General features: G+C 46.7%; 1 protein-coding gene and 1 pseudogene across 7 annotated transcripts in view; both read left to right on the forward strand.

Moving 5' to 3' along the window:
• Window positions 1–20,977, forward strand: part of LOC142567959 (uncharacterized) — a 176,646-nt gene that overhangs the window by 118,101 nt on the left and 37,568 nt on the right. For all 7 annotated transcript variants that reach the window (XM_075678057.1, XM_075678060.1, XM_075678061.1 and 4 more), the window contains 2 exons: window positions 3,069–3,262; window positions 11,011–11,155. In XM_075678057.1, the coding sequence (XP_075534172.1) occupies window positions 3,069–3,262; window positions 11,011–11,155 (339 nt within the window). The remainder of the gene's footprint in view (window positions 1–3,068; window positions 3,263–11,010; window positions 11,156–20,977) is intronic.
• LOC142567967 (uncharacterized) lies at window positions 15,897–20,926 on the forward strand (annotated as a pseudogene).

The following is a 20,977-nucleotide window of genomic DNA, read 5'->3' on the forward strand; positions in this document are numbered from 1 at the left end:
AACAAAGCAGAGGCAATTCTCTGTGAAAGAAAAGATGGATATTCTTTCTCAAGTGGACGCTTGAATTGACATTGTAAAGGTGTGGGGGATTGCACCATTTATTTAAATAAACGTGCATACATTTTCGAATACTCAGTGCTTCTAGTGCTTTTTTCCGTGCTTTATTATACATTAACGCATTTGTGGATGTGTTCCCAGCAAAGGTAGGCGACTGCTTTTGTTGCATTTATGATTTTCCATGCGAATCAGATTTTTTTCAGTATTACAATTTTTCAAAATAACGAACAATTTTAGCGGTTCCTTGAGATTTGTTGTAACGAGATTTGACTGTACCGGAAAAAAAACTTCAAGGACATATTTGCAAAGTTGTAGGAACGCTGAGAGCACTGTATTGCTGTGCAAGGAGACTACATTGAAGATGACAGTGTCTAAATGCACATAAAGAAATCACTTTCTTCAAGACGGAATCATTCTCAAAACTTTTTGATACCATATCATATAGGAGTCTATGCTTTACAATATCAGCAGTGGCGATGGCTTGCCATACCTGATTCTATTACAGAAACCTAGAAGATCGAATGTGCAGCGTGGTTGTAACGAGCCTCTTGGTTCCGCTTATTCCTGTAACTCATTACACAGCCGAGGTAACATGGGAAAGTTTATTGGCTAACTGTCCACCGCTAAGCGCGCATACAACATGATGCCTGTGGTTGAAAGGATGTTGCAGATCTGCCACCATGGCTTCAAGGGGAACTGGTTAATGCGCCCAGGGCTATATCTCGTACACATGCATAAGTCCCCAAGAAAGTGGTCATGGGCACAGCTCCCACAGTAGCCCAGTTGGTACGCATTGCATGCACACAGCAGAGGATGGGCGTTTAACACTCGCCTCAGCAAGTTGTTTCTTGTTCAGTTTTGTTCCATTCTTTAGTACCTATTTCTAAATGTCAGTTTCCTTTGTTGCATTATCTATTGGTCTCATGTGGTTGTAATATGTACCAGTTACGTAGGACAGTAATAAGCAGCAATAACGACTGTGAAGGATGTATTGGCCATTTTGCGATCAGGTGGGCTAGACCTTTGGCTTCAAGGAAATGGCAGTGCTATGCATACATTCTTTTATGCATCCTTTCTCGACCCAGTCATCCATGCATTTTTTCCCCTTCCCTATATGGAATGGCAGGTAATATACATGTTCACGTGTTGGTCTCTCTGCCTCTCCCGTTAACAAATCATTTTGCTTTGGCTTCTGACAGCTGACACTAACTTCTGTGATGCAGTCACTGCAACTGCAATGTTTTACTATCGCTCACCTGCCTTTGTTGACCTCCTGGACATTACTAACTGTGGCCGTTGCTGTCTTGCTGAATAGCTCATGCACAGAAAATGAAAGAATTATGTGTCTTATAGTAAGATCGAACCTTAGTTTCCAGGCACAACAGTACGATACTCTAATCTTTAGGCCACAATCACACGTATACTTATCTCATGCCAATGCAGAATGGTGTTTTGCCACCATTGGCATGTGTGTCCCGCACCAGTTTGCATTAGGCCAAGAATGCAGCAATGAAATAGGCTAAGACTAATAGTCAACCTTACCACCGTTTTTTGCGTCTTAATTGCTTCTCTTTGCACACACCTCTCCTCACCAGTCCATAGGGCTCTGTTTGTGTTGACCTCGGCAGTATGGTTTCAGTCAACCCATCGCCGCATGCATCATGAACTGAGGCATGCTGGGACAGACACAGACTGGTGGCCGTAGAGTTTCCTACAAAAATTACTAGAGGGAACTCTGGCGCTGCAGTCGTTGCACCGCTATGGGAATTATGGGAAGTACATGGATTTGCCTGATCTTCGTGCTTGTAGATTCATACGTTCTTGTGGCTTTGTGTATTACGCTATATCAATGTTATTGTCGCAAATTTCAGCGCAATCTATTCTCTTCGAAGTGCAGAAGAAGCCGGGAACACGCACAATTGCTATTAATTGCAACGATTGAGCTTGTCCAGGTGGCCAAATCGAAACGCGCCGAGCGTCTCGTGGCACTGGCATGCCCGCAATAAATTCATAAGGGCGTTTCATTTGTGTGTTAGTACATGCGTTCGTGGCTTAATGGTTTCAATATCAGGTTTGTGTGCTAGAGTTCCTATGTTCGAATCCTGTCGTCAGACAATTTTAATGATGTTTATTTAATTATTTATTACACAATACACTGTTGAAAACGACGAGTTTACAAAGTCGCAAAGCCATTTGAAGCCAAAAGGATGAAGTTTAGGCAAATCCATGTACTTCCCATAATTCCCATGCTGGTACAACTGCTCTCATTGCAGCTCCCGTAGACACTAGCGCCAGAGTTCCCTCTAGTAATTTTTCTAAGAAGCTATGCTGGTGGCAACAGGGTTGCCAGATTGGGCTAATAATAGCCAAATTCGGCTACTTTTTGTCCAAGTTGGCATCAGAATTTTCCCTTTGGCTATCTGGCTATTTTTGGGCTACATCTTTTTCCTGTGTAAAAAAAAAGTAATAATAGTTAAGCACAAATGAAAAGTACGCTAGAATCAAAATGCAGATGACAGCAGGTTAAAGAAATTGAGCGCATCTGCTACAAGATCAAAATTTGCAAATTATATGTTAGAGAACACATATGCATGTCAGACGGTCAAGGAAACAGAGGGAGAACATGGAACGGGCCAATTTGGTTACCTGTGGTTGGAGCGATCTGGAAACCTTGGGGGGCAATCATCGAATACTGGCATTAGGCAGAATCTCAACATACATGCTGTGTCCAAGCTCGTCCCTGCATTGAAGCTCTGTTTTTGAGTTACTTCAGAGTCTTCCCTCGATAAGCATATGAAATTACTTTGGTTCTGTTTTGCGTATATCATTGCATTAATCTCATTTTCATAGCCTGCCTCAATTCTTTTTTTTTTTCATGGTATTGGTATTTGTGAAAGCTAGGCTGCATGTCTTTTATTGTGCGCTGAATCAAGAGATCAAATTTGCACAGCTTAAAAAGCAACTAATAGCCATAACAAAAACTTTCACTGTTGTTTGCTCTTGTTTTCCAGAGATGCTGCGCAAGCAAAGGGAGAACGTCGGGACGTTGGATACTGACCACAAGCAGCGACAGCCCTTCCGCACCACGACCAGTGACAGCCAGGTGGTGTATCCAAAGCCAAGATTGGTTGATTCTTGGGCACTCGACACTTCAACCAACTGTGGTCCAGTGGCACATCCAAAGCCAGGAAAAGACCATTCTGAGGTTAGTTGCACAGTTCCTGTGATTTCTGAAACATAGATCTTGCCTCTATCTTGATGTCGAAACCTATCTTAGTACTGTTGAACCTCGATATGGCAAAGTAGGTAAAATTGGCAATTTGCTTGGTTACATTGAAATTTTGCTGCGTTAAAATTCGATCCTTTATGCAAATAAATACAGTCGCCGATCAGTTTTTCTTATGCAAAAAGGGACCGCACAATTTTCTGAATTATCGGGCAATCGAAAAATGCCAATTTGAATGAGAAAATAATTCATTTTGATAAATTCGAGACTCAGCGACGAATGATACAGTTTCATGCCACGTATTTCGAAAATATCTTCACATAGACGGTACGAATTAAGCGAAGCCAGCCACGCTTTCGCGTGCACTCCGCCCCTCATGGCTGATAGTGTCGCTGGCACTGGGACGACGCTATAATGAAAAGCACCGGCAGTGGGGAGCGAATGCTTCGTCTGCCTCTTGCTCCAAAGGGTCACCAAAACTCAAGATTACGCAACCTTCAATACTTAACGCACAGGAAGATAGCTTACATGATGCCGCACCCTCCCAACACGTGCACTCTTTGAACACGCGGGAGATTACCTCTAAAGCTGGATGCGCAGCGGCATATGCGCTTAGTCGCGCTTACAGCCATGTGCAGCCGTGGCCAAAATGCGCGTCAGAAATCACGACGTGCACCAGCCGCCCCTGCCCCACCCCACGCATGTGCTTTATTGCGTTACCGCGAGCTAGCTCCCCTCTCCCTCTTTCCCTTTGCTCGTGCAGGGAGGCGGCACTCATGCATGAAGCCACAATATTTATTTCTCACCGTCACACACTTCCACTCATACTAAAGCACAAAGTGCATAGGACACTATAGGATGCTATCGCACTTGGACTTTATACGGAACATGATGTGGCTTCAATTCAGCGGTCGCTCTCGTCGTGCCGCGCGTGATTTGAGAGGTGCATTTGCAATCAATCGCTTGTAATTCAATAATTTGACCATCTGCATTCACGAAAGTTTCCATTTATTCTGTCGGCATTACTTTGCTGCAAAGCAAAATTTAGTTATATTGAGGTTCTAATTACATGGTGTTCTACGGACAAGAGGTTATGAAAAGTTTAATACTTCATTATATTGAGAATTCCTTTATATTGAAGTTCGTTATATCGAGGTTTAACTGTATATGGTAAAACCTCATTATAAAGAAGTTGAAAGAGGTCGTAATTACTTCGTTATAACCATTACTTCGTTATAGCCGCTAACCATTTCTACCCACAATTAGCAAGCAAGAGAGGATGTACTCACCACCGAATCTCCCAACAGCCTGCCACGCGGAAAGAAAAGAAAAAAGGCTGTTACACGGAGAAAAACAAACGAAAAAAAGAAAGAACAGCAAGGAATTGCTACTTTATTCATGCCAAATGGCTCGCTGATTGATCAATAGCACACCAGCTGGTGGCTCACTTCGCTAAAAAAAAGTCCTTGATAGATTTTGCCATGTCTTCTTAAGGCGAATGATATCTTTTTGAGCTGCAGCTACTATTTCGAGTCCGTCTTCGCCATCATCGTTAGCGCCAAAGAAGTGGTGCAGCAGGTCTGCCGCATCCAGCGCTTGTGCGGACGTTGGTACATCGGGTTCACCAACATTAGGCTCCGGGCTGTCGTTGACACATTCATCACTGTTGTCATTTGGCACCTGTCACGATCCCCCGGGGTCCATGAACAAGGGGGGAGGGGGCTGGAGGCACCCTCTGTAAGAGCAACGCTCCACAGCATGGTGGTGATGAACGATGCCAGACCGCCGAGCAGCTGTGCTCGTCAGTGTTTATTTGGTGCGGTGACCACTGAGCCTGGCAGGCCACCGAGCCTAGTGTGCTAACGAAAATTATGTCAGAGGGGGTGTCACATGCTCGTTACACCCCTTACCCGCAGTTTTCTTGTTTGATAAAACAAAATACATCCAGGCTCTATGTAAAATAAGATCATGCGTGCTCGAGACTTTGCCACCGTCCCAGCTGGGTTGAGGGCACCTGTTATCCAGGCGAATAACGGTCCGGCAGCCTCTGCGGTTGAGTACTTTGCCTGAGCGCCGGTGTTGATGGGCCGGGCGTGGCAACGCCGGGTGCTGCCTGAGCCAGCCTCGCTCCGTCCGGAGGGTCCGCAGTGGCCGGCCTTGCGAGTGGCGCAAGGCCGGCCATTTCCACATGACGTGAGGCCCGCTGATGCTCCTTGCAGACTTTGCAGCTTTGCACCATTTGTCCTGGTCCAGGCCAGGCCACCAAGTGTTGGACCGGGCCATCATCTTGGTCTTTTCCACGCCGCGATGACCCGCATGCAGCAACTGCAGGACCCTGGATCGGAGACATTGTGAAAGCACCACCCTGGAACCCCACAATAGGCAGCTCTGCTGCACGCTCATCTCGGCGGCCTTGTGGCTATAGGCCCACTGAACCAACTCCTCCCCTTGGGCCACCACCTTGACCACCTGAGACAGGACTGCGTCCTGGCTAGTCGCCTGTGACACTGCAAATCTGGAGAGTGCATCCGGGTACGCATGCTCCAGCATGAACACTTCAGCAGGCTCTCGAACAGCAGCAGGCACCTCTGGCAGGGGCAGTCAGCTCAGGGCATCAGCAGTCCCAGGTCCTTTCCCAGATGGTAGACCATGTGGCAGCTGTAGGCTGCCAGCTTCAAGGCCCTGCGTACCACTCGAGGTGATGCCTGCACGAGAACCGCCTTGTCAGGCCCTAGCAGCCCCAACAGCGGCTTGTCGTCCGTGACTGCCTAGAATTTCTGACCCCACAGGTATGGGTGAAAGCGCTCGACCCCGAACATGAGGGCCAGGCCTTCCTTGTCCAGCTGGCTGTAGTGTTGCTCTGCAGCATGAAGCCGACGAGAAGCAAAGGACAGGGTGTTCCTGGCTGTCCTGGTCTCGGTGCACCAGGACAGCTCCCACGCCATGCGGCGATGCATCTACAGGCAGGATGGCAGGTTTGGCCAGATCGAAGTGTGTCAGCACTAGAGCCTTGGTGATTAGCTCCTTGCTGCTCTGGAAGGCCATGTCCTGCTCCTTCTTCCAGACCCACTGCTGACCATCTCGAAGCAGAAGATGGAGTGGTTGTAGGTGCGCCGACAGATTCGACAGGAAACTTCTGTAGAAGTTGATGAGGCCGAGGTAGCTCTGAAGCTCCTTCTTGTTCTGGGGCTTAGGTGCTTTGAGCACAGCATCAACTTTGCCGGGAGCCAAGGCTAGACCGGCCTGCGAAATGACATGTCCCAGGTACTCAACACTGGGGGCCAGGAAAATGCACTTTTCCAGCTTGAGCTTGAGACCGGCATCCTGCAGTTGTGCTAGGACGTTGTGCAGATTCTGCAGGTTATCCCTGTCATCGGCCGAGGCCGGGGCCGGGCTCCCTCAGGTACATAGATACCAGCCGTCGTGCTGGCAGATGTGCCCACCCCTGGCTGGAACAGGGGCTCGAACTCGGTCAGGAGGCTGGGGACGTCTTTCACCACATGCAGGCTGGCGTCCTGGTGCTCCGGTAGACGAACGCCCAGTGCATTAATCCAGTTTCGGCCTATCAGCGTTGGCGATGGCCCCTTGGTTAAGTAAAGGGGAAAGACTGCCTCCCTGTCACCAAAGTGAACACTGACCTGGGCCTGACCCTGGACCTGGGAGAGCTGCCCGGAGTAGCTGCGCAGCATCACGCCCAAAGCCTCAACGGACACACCGGGGAAGGTATGCTTGAACAGTTTCCCGGACATGACCGACACACTGGTCCCTGTGTCCAGCTTCATGGAAATGGGGTGCCCACAGACTTCTACGGTCAGCATGTAGGGTGGCACAGACAACGGAACAAGGCCTGTGTGCCACATGTCGAAAATCGGTGGGCCCTCGGCCTCGACGTGGAGTCTCGTCAAGGAGGAACTTGAGCCTGCTGCCACATGCCTCCGCCGCGTACCCTTGCGACGGCTACCCTGGCTGCAAGCTTGTGTGGAACCTGGGCTCGATCCAGGCTGCTGCTGCCGCCGCCGCCGCCGCCGCCGCCGTTTGTCCTTCCACCTCGGCATACCCACGCCAGGTGCCCAGGTTTTCCATACGTGAAGCATTGTGCTTGGGAGAACTGGCATTGTGAGGGGGAGTGCCCACCACCACAGTGACTGCAGGTACTGCCCTTTGCCGCCAACTTGTTGATCACTGCTTCAGCCAATGGTGAGCTGGCTGCACGTGCAATCGCGCCAGCGTCCTTGACTGCAGCTTGCATCGCCAGCACTGCCTTCACGGCGTCATCCAGCGAGGGGTAGGCTAGCTCCAGGAGTTGCGTCTGCATGGCAGAGTTGTTTATGCCGTACATGAAACGATCTCTGAGTAGTAAGTCCAGCTGGTCCCCAAAGGTGCAGGCACTCGTGAATCCTTGTAGCTCAATAGCAAACTGCCCGAGAATCTCCCCTTCCCGGCGGTTCTGGTTGTTGAAGCGGAACCGCTCCATTAGTGTGGACGGTGCCGGGTTGAAATGCGAGCACAGTATGATGAGCAGCTCACTCAATGTCTTAACATGTGGTGTGGGCGGCTTGAGGAGGTCGAGCAGGAGACTGAAGACATGGGTCCTGCAGCTGGCCAGGAAAATGTCCAGATGTTTGGCCGCAGGCGTGTCGTTTGCCAGGAAGAACACGTGAACATCATATTATATGAATGTTTGTGCTTATTGCACCATTTACCCTTACAACTCAACTGCCACTTCCTCCTTAGTGTCTGGTCCAAAGGAAGTGTCCCCGATGTATGCCTAAACATGGGCTGTCGTTTCCTGCTTTGTCTGCTCCTTTTGCACGAGAGATACATTGTAACCATATCCATATTTATGCTCAGTCAGTCTCAATGACTTGACCGGAGCCATCATTTTCCCAACGAGAGCCACCAATGTCGGATTACAGTTGTCCCACTTGTTGGCATTTATAGTTGGAGAACTTGCAGCTTTCCATCCTGACGTTCATCTCATTAGCTAAGACAAAAAAAAATTGTCCGTATTTCTGCCATTAAAAGTCAGCACTGCAGTTTATACTATCAGCACTGCGAAGCAGACCCATAGAAACAACTTATATGTGTGGTAAGGGAATGGCTTCAGATTTTGACTCGCATCGTGTTACTTTTCAGTGACTTCCAGGTGCCTGTGGTGTTATAGTTAAGCCAGGTTTCCTGTAGCATTCAGCAGCAAGCGATCCGTTGCTGACACCTTGGTGTCAGTAACTAAGAGCCTCATTAAAGAGGTAAAAGCCAACCCGGCAGCCACTTGGTGCAATAATGCACGTCCCAGTTGGCGCCCTGTGGCTATGCCTTACGTACACGGGGTGTCCGAGCACCTAAAAAGTTTGGCAAACAAGTGCTATGTAGGTGTTGTTCTCAGCACCACTAAAGCTTCAAGAATGTGCAGGTTGGTAAACAACGCTGAGTGGCACAGTATGTGCACTAAAGAGCATGTCACCCACTTTGTTACCTGTAATGTGGGGTAGTATACAAGATTCCACTTCCCTGGGGAAAGTGCTATATTGGACAAATAGGCAGGTGCCTGAATGACCGGCTTAGGGAGCACCGGAGCGCTGTAAGCACTCTAGGAGGCCCTGGCCACTTGGCTTACCACTGCTGCAGATGGACTCATAAATACTCCCCATGTTTTCATAACATGCAAGTGCTTAGGAGGTTCACCGGGCAGTTAGATAGGGGAATATTCGAGGCATTTTGCATTTCAAAAGCTGCTGGTGAATGCGTAAGCTCTCTATCACTGGCACTCACCGATAAATAAGTGTTGTACCTCAAGAAGAACCTGGTGTATGCTTTGTAACAACTTGTGGGCGCTTATCGGCTTCGTTCTGCATTTGGTTGTCTCCTGCCTGGTACATTCGTTTATCGGTCTGTCTGTGCAATTATTTGAACATACGGTGGCCTCTTTGCATGCTTTTCTGAATAAAGCTTGTCAGTTGAAGTCTAGCGCTCTGTCCTGGCCCGCCTTTTTTTTCATAGTCTTGTTCGCACTAGTAATGATGTCGCAGCAAATGCCTGTGGTGGCTGCCATGGTGACGAGATTCTTGATAACACATTCTTGACAACTATCCAGAATATCATGTACTGAGATGATTGCTCACGACTGTGCTAGCTAGTATATCATACCACTTTTGGACTGGATAATTTCGGAATGGATAATTTTGGAATGCCGACGCCACCTGTTGTTGCTGCAGAGGGCGATGATGGTATTGTTGCATTTTGTCACAGTGACAGACTTGTACAAACAGCTTCCATGCTGATTGTTATGTGCACCAATCAGAGGGCTTATGTGTTCATGGTGCCCGCCTCATTCGGTTTCCTTATCTTCTATATGTATCTTCCCCCGCCTTCAGCTCCAGTGCAGGGCGTGAGTGGTTTTTAGTTTTGGCTGACCTCCTAGCATCTCCCTTTCTTTTGTCTTTATTTCTTTCATGTCCTTAAATAAGCAGTTAACAGTAGCACTTTTTTCATGTCCTTTTATTGTGTAGTATGGGTTTTGCTTATTTCAATTATGCACCAACTGCATCCACTAGAGGTTCTCTTATATATATTTCAGTATATGTAGTTGTGGAGCTTCTAATTTGTTATAAACTTTTTGTTTGGGTGTTGATACTAAAGCTTGGTCTAGCACTTTCAACAAGTTAGAGGGGCACTAGAGAGCAACAGTAAAATCAATTTAGACTGGCGAAGGCGATTTTACAAAATGTCATTTTGTTCATTTGACAGGAAAAAAATTGGCTAATTACTACTGGAGTAAATGAGGGCCAAATTTTCTTTAATGAATTTTGCCTTTTAAAACTCGGCAATGGTACACTGCTGTGATGTAAAGATTGTTGGAGTATTTTTTTCTATATTGGCTGTTTTAGAGCAGGAAAAGTTCTTGGAACTTGCTAGCTTTTTTTTGATTATTGATAGAGTTAGGCAATTGACTAGACCTGAGTAGATGTAGCTAAAATCACAGATGTTACAGCAATGCTTTTCGATGTGGAACTCAACCTAAAATAATGGTGGTGCACAATTTGTCTTTCATTGTTGCATTTCCTCTGCTGTACAAAGCCTCCACTTACTGTGGTATAGAGAGGCCACGTTGCTATTGTATCAGTGCACTTCTCTAATTCAGCTGAAAGGGATGCTAAGGAGAAAACACTAAATCAGTTTAGGCTCGTATAGTATGTTTTCAAAACTATATTTACATATTGAAATTGTGGTAGGACATTGATTGGTTAAGTAGAAAACTAAGACCAAACTTCCATTTTCAATATTGTGAGCTGAAACCCCGGTACTGGTGCATCAGTCTGATGTCACGGAGTTCAAATTGTCTTTCCATATTTAAGCCATTGTGCCACTGTGAAAATTCTCAAAACTGGCAAACTTTATTCTTTGACTCCTTCAGAATTACTATGTACTTCATCTTCACTGAAAAAAGGAATCAGCTAGACGTGATGAAAGGTGGTTGACGTCCGTGGCATCACAGTGCGCCAGTGCAGCAACTTAAAGGGGGTGACGCCACCCGGTTTTCGTTCTCGCATCTGTTCTCGCTTATCAAGCATCCTCATGGTCATATAGTAGAAGTTGCTTATTCAGTGCACTGTAGAAGGGTTTAATTCACTAATATGCAACTCGTGCTCTGAGCATTCCTTTAACCTTCCTGTTTAGTTTATTGTACTGTTAATCAACCAGCACTTCAATGAGCTTTTTATGCACAGGTTCCGAATGATGTGCCAGCTTCACTGGCACTGTGCTGTGCATCTGATGAACCAGAGCCCATTGGCAACCGCCCGCCGTTGCACAGTGGTGACAAGCAAGACGCAGTCCGTCGTAATGGCGAACTGGTTGCGCAGGCACTGACTGGTGAGTGAATGGTGGTGAGCAGGGTTGTCACTCTTTGGCTCATTACTGTCGTCAGCCTAATTTATGTTCACTGCGGGATGAAAACATCTCTCAGTGATCTTCAGTTCTGTCTTTAATCAACTAGTTCCATCCTCTGCCTGCAAATTTTCTAATTTTATTACACCACCTAATTCTCAGCCGTCCTTAACTGCGTTTCACTTCTCTTGGGACCCAATATTGGGCTTTAATATGCCACTGGTTATCTCATCTATGCATTACATGATCTGCCTTAATTTGATTTCTTCCTGCTAATCTCAACTAAAGTATAGGCTACCACTGTCTGATTTCTAAGCCACACCACTGTCTTCCTGTCTTTTAGCACTGCACCTAACATATTTCGTTCCATTGTTCGTTGTGCTGTCTTTACCTTCTTCCTGTGTTCGGCTACTTTACACCAAGTTGCATACTTTTGAGACCTCTTAGCTAAAATAATTTTTGTGCTCTTTACTACCTAGCTACGCTTTGGCTACTGCAGGTGTCAAGTACGAAAGGCACATAAGTAACACTGGGTCTTTGAAAGGACCATGCTAATGCATTAGGTAGCTTTAGTATGCCTTGAGATGTCCTGTATTTGATTCCAGTGATGTGTTAAAATGCATTATTTCAGTGTTGCCAACTGACTTACATTTGTTAGCTCGTAGATAGTGGATATGCATATGCTATAAGGTAGATAATAATTTCATTAGTGTGGCTATTTTCTTAGCTACTTTCCTCGTCTTTAATTGTGGCTGGCTATTGTATGGGTTACTTCTAAGAATTTAATGGCTACTTTTTTGAGGTTGGGACCTGGCTACTCTGGTTGTGAGGATGTCGCATGCAGCGATCTCTCATATGCAGAGAGTAATGTCAAAAGTAATGTCAGTGATTATATTGTGAAGTGACTATATCTTGCAGCATGCTAGGACTGGTTGGGATTGGTGGAGGGGGAAGTTAGCTTACGCATGCTTGGTCGCTTAGTCCTCTGCAACCATCTGGAGAGTAACGACAGGCTTTTCCATGAAACTCATTTTTATTTCCCTCTGCAAGCCATAATGAATTAGAACAACGGATTTCCATCAAGTTTTCTGTGAAACTCGGCAAGTCCGCAGTGGAAACTTTTCCTACGATGAAGACAATGTTTGGCGATAATTATTTGTCAGAACATCAAGTCTACTGGTGGCACAAGGCCTTCTGAGAAGGTCTAGAAGAGGTCAGCAATGAAGCCCCTGATGGGCGACCATCAACGACCATGACCAACAAAAATGTGATGTGCGTGTGTGAGAAATCTTTTGCATTCAGACCGTCCATTGAGTGTCCTTTTAGTCAGTTTAGCACACTAAACATTCTAAAAAAGTGCCGTTCACAAGATTTTGACAAATAATTTGCAGATGCAAAAAGTGTGCGTGAAGATTTTGCCCAAAGTAGCTAACAGACAACCAAAAATCAAGCTGAGTTGAAACATGTCAGTAAGTCTGGGACTTGTGTGAAAGTGACCCCCACTTTTTAGATAGCGGCATCACAGGTGTCAAGTCTTGGGTGTTTAAATATGACCCTGAAACAAAAAGGCAAAGTGCCAAGTGGCACAGCTTGGCATCCCCTCGCATGTGCCTTGCACAACATGTGTCATTTATAAGATTCTACTTAAGTGCGGCAGATACTATATTGGACAAACCAATAGGTGCATTAACATTCGCTTGTGTGAGCATGAGTGATTTCCAGGGGCTGCCGGAGGGTCAAACATGACTATTCATAGCCGTAGCTGATTGGGCTGTTCTTTTTGTTATCAAAGAATGAGATAATTGGCAGAAAAAATGGTCAGCTGGAAAGAGAGATTGTAGAGGCAGTGGCCATGCGGTGCTTTAAGGCTAGTGATTGCGTCAGCTGACTGTATGTTGCTGTTTCTTAGAAAGAACTTTTGTTTCTTTCCATGTGATACACATGTGTTCGGTGCCTCAGCAGTCTTCAACGTTTATGTTGGCACTAATATTGCACCCCTGTGAAAAGTCGCTATGTGCTTTTATTGGTTTTTTGTTGTTCTTTATTTTGTTGCTTCTCTGGTACACATGTGTGTCTGATCTATATAAGCTCGGCGTTCATTTCATTAAATCATCAGTTGTAAGTACCACTTCATGGTGCTCCTTTATTCGTCTCGTGTGTTCCTTACTATAACTTCCCAAGTCATGAATCATCAACTGGCCTGCACACACACTCTGCTAAGGTAATTTTTTCTGGTCAACAGTGATGGCATTTACAAACAGGTATTTGTTCTACCTTGGGCAAACTACCAGTGCATATTGTGACTACTGTGGTTTTATAGAAACACTAGAGCATATTGCCATGCGTTGCTTTACTTTCAGTCGGCGTTCGTTTCCACTGATGTATTGCTGTTATCAAATCATTGCTCAAAGTAAGATACACCTATGATATTCTAAATTACTTTGACCTTATCACCAATATTCTAGTGAACGAGGCACATCTAATCAGATTGAGTGCACGTGAGCCATGGTTTTGCACATTTTCAGGTGTACATGAGCGACAACAGCGAATCTGGAAGGTACGCTGAAACGTGTACACAGTGGACAAACTCGATCCATGCAGTTGAGTTCTATAACTGACGACCATGCTAGCTGCTATTGTGATTTGAGTTTTGCTTGTCCTTCTGCGCACAAGTTTGCCTAATAAATTATCTCTTTATCTCATACTTTTGTCAGTGCTTCGGTTCATCATCACTACAATGTTGTGACATTATCTTAGAATGCTTTGCCTGTATAGAGATGAAAAAATGTTTAATCGCAAGTCAGATGCGCAGAATTTGTCAAACACCGCTAACTCTGTAAAGTACTGTATTTGCATGTAAATAGCCTGACCACAAATATAACTGGAGGAGAGATTTGAGTCTCCAAAAGAGAAAAAATATATATCTACAATTATGCATGTCACGAACCTGAATATAATGCGAGGCGCGTTGCGGGGCTGGAAATTTCAAAAAACAAAAAAAGCTTATTTGTGCAAATACAGTACTTTAGGTCTCTCACCAATTGTTCCTTCTAGGCAGTGCTAGTACTGGAAAATTCTTTTTAGCTACAAGACGTAGGCTTCAATAAGACTGAAAGGCAGGCTAGTTAGTTTGACTTCATTGTGGAAAGTTTTCTCCACACTGAAATGAAGACAACAAGAAAAGGACACAAAGACCAGCGCAGACAACTGAGTTTTTTATTCCTAAAAACAGCACACATGTACCCTCCAGACCCATCACATGACCATCATACATAGGCAACAGAGCATCCATTCCACATGATAACATTCAGAATTGCATCATAACACACTATTGTCTAATTTTGAGCAAGTTAATTTCACCATCATACAAGGCGACAGACGGATGGATAACACATGCTCCCTGCAGTCTGGATATGTGCCAAGCTTCTACAATTTCCCTTGTTGTCCGATTAGGACTAACACAAAATAGTGGTTTGGTCAAACAATGGCTTACACATGCTCAATGAATGTTGCACACAGTTCATTGCCAAATGCATATAGGGCCTTCCCTTCAAGCTGGCCAAATGCTCTCTTAACCTTACATTAATGCTTCGGCCAGTCTGACCGACATAGTGCTGCCCACACTTGAAATGAATTTTATATACTACATTTCTTTTACATTCTAAAAACCGGTGCGCATGACGCACCTGGCACTTATTAGTAAGACTTAACTTTGTTATCATACATACTGTTTGTCGCAGGGCAAACACCCCCCACTTTGTCTCTTGCCGAAAAAAACTACATTCACCTCATATTCGCCCGCAACCTTCTTGAGTTTATGAGATAAGCCATGCACATGCGGGATTACTAAAATTTTTATATTATCTCGGCTTCTTTCCATACCCTTGTCCTCCAATTTTATTTTCCTCACTAGCCTTTTGCTTGCAGTTCGCTGCGTTGAAGTAGGGTGTCCAGCATCGTCATGTGATGGGTCTCAAGGGTACATATGTGTTGTTTTTAGGAATAAAAATTCAATTGTCAGTCTCCGCTGGTCTTTGTGTACTTTTCTTGTTGTCTTCGTTTCAGTATGCGCAAAACTTTCCACAGTAACGTAGGCTTGCTTTAAAAGCTCTAGGAAGTAGTTCTTACCCATTAGGATGACGAAACTTCATCTTTACATTGCATTACTTGTAACTACAGTGTCTACATTTTCACCCCTTCATTTTGATTATTTTCTTTATCTCTCCATTTATTTTTGTTCCCTCTTCTGTCCTGCAAACACACAGTGTAGCGCATGTAGACGGTTAGACACACTCGACCAAAATCTCTTGTTTTTCAATAAAGACCTGAATAAAAGAGCTACATTCTTGCTTGCTTACCCTTCCGAGTCTCTTTCAAAGGAAACAATATTCCTATAAATTCTGGCAGCTTACCGAGTCACACAGTTGAACCACAGGTCACGCAGTTTAGTTTACCCAGTAAACTACTGTGGAGTCAGTCCAGGTTGTAACTGTTGTATCGTCCTGGCACCGCACGTGCCTATGAAGCTGGGCGCACCTGCTGTAATCACTTTCTTCCCTTACTCTCTATATGTCCCTTCCCCTCTTTCTTGCGGCGTGCTATATATTGCATGCGATACCCGTAATAAACATTCGTTGCTTGGTTGATCATCTTGGGAGTACGTGGTTACTTCAGTGGTGACGAAGATGGGACGAGCCTGCCGTCCGCCAGCAACACCCCGGTAGCCATGGCCGGATACACAAGCCCACCGCAGTTCGAGGAAGCTATGGACCACTGACCGGCATATCTAGTGCGGCTAGATGCTTTCTTCGAAGGCAACGGCATCACGGGAGAAAAGAAGAAGCGAGCATTGCTCGTAGCAGGGCACACGGTGGCCGTAGCAGGGCACACGGGCACACGGTGGCACACGGTGGCCAATCACACGGTGGCCGTCGTTAGTGGACGCTGCACGCCAACAAAGGTGAACAAGCTGTCGTACAATGAAGCACTCGACATACTGCAGAAGCATTTTTCGCCCAGCCCGAATGAAATAGCCCAATCCTACTAATTTTTCTCACGCAACTAGATGCCAGGAGAGCCAGTCAGAGATTTTCTTGTAGCCATTCGGCAATTGGTGGATACCTGCAACTTCGGCACTTCACTTGACAGGATGCTCCGGGACTGTATAGTTTGTGGCTTACAAGACAACCCGGTACGGCGTCAACTGCTTTCGAAGGCATCCATAACATGAAGCGAAGCAGAGGAAATCGCCTTAGCAGTGGAAATGGCGGAAGAAAACGTGAAGACGTTAAAGACTGCGCCTGAAGACGAAGGCGTACACATGTTAAAAAACATGTACGCACGACGTGAAAGTCGGCCACCATGCTTCAGGTGTGGAAAAACGGCATGACTCCAGAACCTGCCGATTCCGCTCAGCAAAGTGCTACCGGTGCCAGCAGCGCAGTCATGTTCGCAAGATGTGTCCTGGACAAGCAGACAGCAGAACGAGGGAACCGTTCACGTGGCCACACCAGCAAATTAATGCCGTTCATCCGTCAGCAGGAAACTGCAACGATCCGGGATCAGAAGCTCTATTCCTCGTTGAAACGGCAGATAATTTCGTTGGAAACATTCACACCGTAAAGGCAATAATGTGCACTCTACTTTGGAATGGAATAGCGATCAAGATGGCAGCTGGACACAGGGTCCTCGGTTTCTATCATCACTTGGCCCACCGACGTACAGCATCAAGATGCCTGGCCGAAACTGCAAGAATCGCCGCTCAAGTTGTCATGCTTCCTTGGACTACTGCCGGTGCATGGCCAGTTACAGCTCGACGTTTCCTTGGGTTGAAGACTACGAAAGCCACATTAGCGGTGCTGAGTTGTTCCAGGCCGAACCTGTGTGGCCGGGCTGTCATGACCGCGCTGGACCTTCTTGGGGAGCCGGTGCTCAGCGCAACGCAGGAAGGTGAGAGTGCAGCCATTCGTGAAGTTGACAATGGCGTTCAAGTCTTGTTAGAAGAATTTTCCGATGTGTTTCGACCCGAGTTAGGGTTCATAAAGGGACCGCCCGCCCGTTTGCCATTGCAGGATGATGCTGTTCCTCGGTTCTGTAAGGCGCAGCCAGTGCCGTACGTGTTGCGCTCGAAAGTGAAGGCCGAAATTGATCGGTTAGTTGAAAATGGAATTCTTGCCCCGGTCGCACACTCGGAGTGGGCGGCACCCGTGGTGGCGGTGGTAAAACGTAACGGAAACATCCGCTTATGCGGCGATTTCAAAACTACTGTCAACCAAGCCTGCCATACGATCCAGTATCCTCTCCTGCGCATAGAGGGCATCATGGCAACTTAAACGGCGGTGAAGTTTTTACAACTATCGATCTCCGGGACGCCTACAATCAAATTGCATTAGACGAAGAATCACAACTGCTCTTGACGGTGAATACACAGAAGGGCCTCTTTTGCTTCACACGCCTTCCGTTCAGAGTAGCCTCTGCGCCAGCGCTATTTCAGCAACGCATGGAAACAGTTTTGCAAGGACTGCCCGGAGTACAGGTCTATTTGGACAACGTAATCATTCCAGAAAAGCGGAATGACGCCGCCACCTTACACCGAGTTCTGGAAAGGTTTTGCGAGTTCGAGGTGCGGCTGAATCGGGAGAAGTCAAGATTTCGTGAGAATGAGGTTGATTTTTTGGGTTACAAAATCAACGATAAGGGCGTGCATGCCAAAAGGGAAAATCTTGAGGCTATTCTGGACGTCGGCACACCCACGGGAGTGCCCGAGTTAAGGTCATTTTTGGGTCTGGTCACCTAATACCAAAAGTTTCTACCGCAGGCAGCCATGATCCTTGCACCTCTGTATGAACTATTGCGCGCCAGGACAGAGTGGAAGTGGGGCATTGCTCAGCTGCAGGCGTTCCAAGAGGTCAAAGCACTGATAAGTAAAGCAGAATTTCTTGCCCATTACGACCCGGACAAACCATTGGTACTAGAATGTGACGCTTCATCAGTCGGCATTGAAGCCGTCCTTTCTCATGGCACAGCTGAGGGGATGAGGCAACCCATTGGCTTCCACTCCCGCATACTCACAGACGCAGAGCGGAAGTATTTGCAGCTTGAAAAGGAAGCCCTGGCATTAGTGTTTAGAGTAGCGAAATTCCGGGCATATTCGTTGGGTAGGAAATTCACACTTCTGACTGATCACAAGCCATTAGTCAGTATTTTCAATCCAGATAAGCCGGTTCCAGCCATGGCAGCCGCCCGCATACAACGGTGGACCCTCCAGTTGAGCACCTACTCCTACATCATCAAGTTCAAGGACGGCAAGGCGAATGTTCCGGCTGATGCACTCAGCCGCTTGCCACGGGCAGCGCCTTCCAAGGAAGTGTCCGGAGATGAGGACGGCGCTGATGACTGTGAGTACGTACTTCTCACCGCCTGTTTGGACAGTAGAATGCTGTCAGCCAAACAACTGGCCCGCTATACGGCCGAAGATGAGGAGTTACTTGTGGTGCGGAAGTGGGTGCAGGAAGGCTGGCCTTGGCATTTAGACGCAAAGCAAGTCACTCTGAAGCCTTACCTAGTCCAGAGGGACGAGCTAACTGTGAGAGAAGGCCTGGTGTTCTGGGGCCACCGAGTCGTTGTGCCTAAAGCAGCCAGGAACGCAGTGTTGCAGCTGATTCATGAGACACATCAAGGAATCACCGCGATGAAGAGACTAGCTCGCTCGCTGCTTTGGTATCCCGGCATTGATAAACAGATTGAGCAGCTCGGTAAGACGTGCCACTTATGTGTTCAAGCTGCACCGATGCCTCCACGCCAGGTACCAGTCCCGTGGCCGGAAACCAGGCAGCCGTGGTCTCGTCTGCGCATTGATTTTGCGGGTCCGGTGGACAGCTACATGCTGTTAATTGTGGTTGATTCCCACAGTAAGTGGATGGAAGCTGTGCCTTTGCGAACTTCCACAACTGGGACGACCGTAGATGCCCCGCGCACCCTCTTTAGCACTTTTGGGTTGCCACGCACAATCGTCACAGATAATGGGCCGCAGTTTGCAAGCCGGGAATTCCAGACTTTCACTACGGTGAATGGAATAAAGCACATGCGCACTGCACCATATCACCCTCAATCAAATGGGTTGGCGGAATGAGTGGTGCGTACCATAAAACAAAGCCTGCAGAAAAACAGGCAAGGATCAATGCAAACGCGGCTGACCAGGATCTTGCACAACTACCGACAAACACCGCTGTCGGGCGGAAGAATGCCGGCTATGCTGCTGATGGGGCGTGAGCTACGCTCCCGATTAGATAACTTGTTGCCGTCAGAAACAGAGCGTTACAGTTACCCTTTTGCCAATGAGTTCTTGCTGAAGGATAAACCAATTTGGGTGCGAAACTACGGTTGGCTCGGAGATCCATGGACTCAAGCACATGTCCGAACAACAGAGGGGTCTCGTATGGTGACTGCCGAGGGACCGGAGGGCGAACTAATGCGACGACACTTGGACCAAGTGCAACCGCGTGTGGTGGTGCAGGACTCGGAGCAAGTGCAGCTGCGTCTCTCAGCCAGAGGCGACAGAGCCGTCGACAAGACCGCTAGTGCGAATATGACGGATGAGATCACAACCCTGGAACTACGAAGGTCAACCCGTTCAAGACGTCCCCCTGACAGGTTCTCTCCATAAAAGAAGAGGAGACTGTTGTTTCTGCTGTAATCACTTTCTTCCCTTACTCTCTATTTGTCCCTTCCCCTCTTTCTTGCTGTGGGCTATATATTGCACACGATACCCGTAATAAACATTCTTTGCTCGGTTGATTTTCTTGGGAGTACGTGGTTACTTCAGTAACAGAACAGGTTGTAACATTACTTCATCAGTGTACAATGAATAGAGTGCATCAACTTAAATAGGATAAAATTAATGCAGAATGTGATACAAGAGAACCGAAATTTTGATTGGGAAAATATATGTACGTTATTGGTTTAGATCGACAGCATCCTGTATTTGTTGCCATGGGTACTGATGTACCTATGGAACTGAAGCATTCTTTTCCTCAGTTCTGTGCTTTGCAAGTAGCTGCTTGTATTGGCTCAATTCCCAGTGTAATAGCTTTAAGATTGGATACTTTCATGCCATAGTCTTGTCACTGTCTTCGTCGTCATGTTATTGTCATCAGCATGCCACTGCCATTCTCACTGTTGTCATTGAGGTGTCATCACAGTCACTGTCACCATTGTCGTCACGCGTGTGCCAGTGCCACACTGTCATCTTCGGGCTGTCATCTTGTCATTTTTGTTGCATGCACAACTGCTCATGTCATATTGGCCTAGAAGTGGCAGTCAGGCTAGCTAGCAATGACAAAACATTAAGAGAATGGCAGTGCAAGACAAGATGACGAAAAGGTAGGAAACATGATTGTTCCAATTCCTTCCTTGTTCACATCTTGTCTTGTGCTACCGTACTCATAATGTGTACCTGTTTTGCCATCTGGTAACACTTTGCAGAACCCCGAACAATACTAGACAGCCTCCTCTAATATATTTAAAGCAAAGCTATATATACGGCTAGCCGATAAGACCATCTGTTGCCTGTACACCGAAAACTCCTCCTGTGCAATTCCATGCGAATAGAAAGATATGCAGTTGGCTGCGCCAGTAGTGACATTGTTGCTGTCTGTTGCAGCCAAGTGCGTGCGCAGCAGTTTCTCTCCGGCTCCAAAATGGGTAGGCCGTGCATCATATGTATTTCTGAGGAGCATGCAGCTTTCGATCAGCAACACCGTGAGCAGAACTTAGAACGAGTTCATTTACACCCTGCCAATGCTTCAG

The sequence above is a fragment of the Dermacentor variabilis genome, unplaced genomic scaffold (assembly GCF_050947875.1).
Source record: "Dermacentor variabilis isolate Ectoservices unplaced genomic scaffold, ASM5094787v1 scaffold_15, whole genome shotgun sequence".
In the NCBI taxonomy this organism is placed as follows: domain Eukaryota; kingdom Metazoa; phylum Arthropoda; class Arachnida; order Ixodida; family Ixodidae; genus Dermacentor; species Dermacentor variabilis.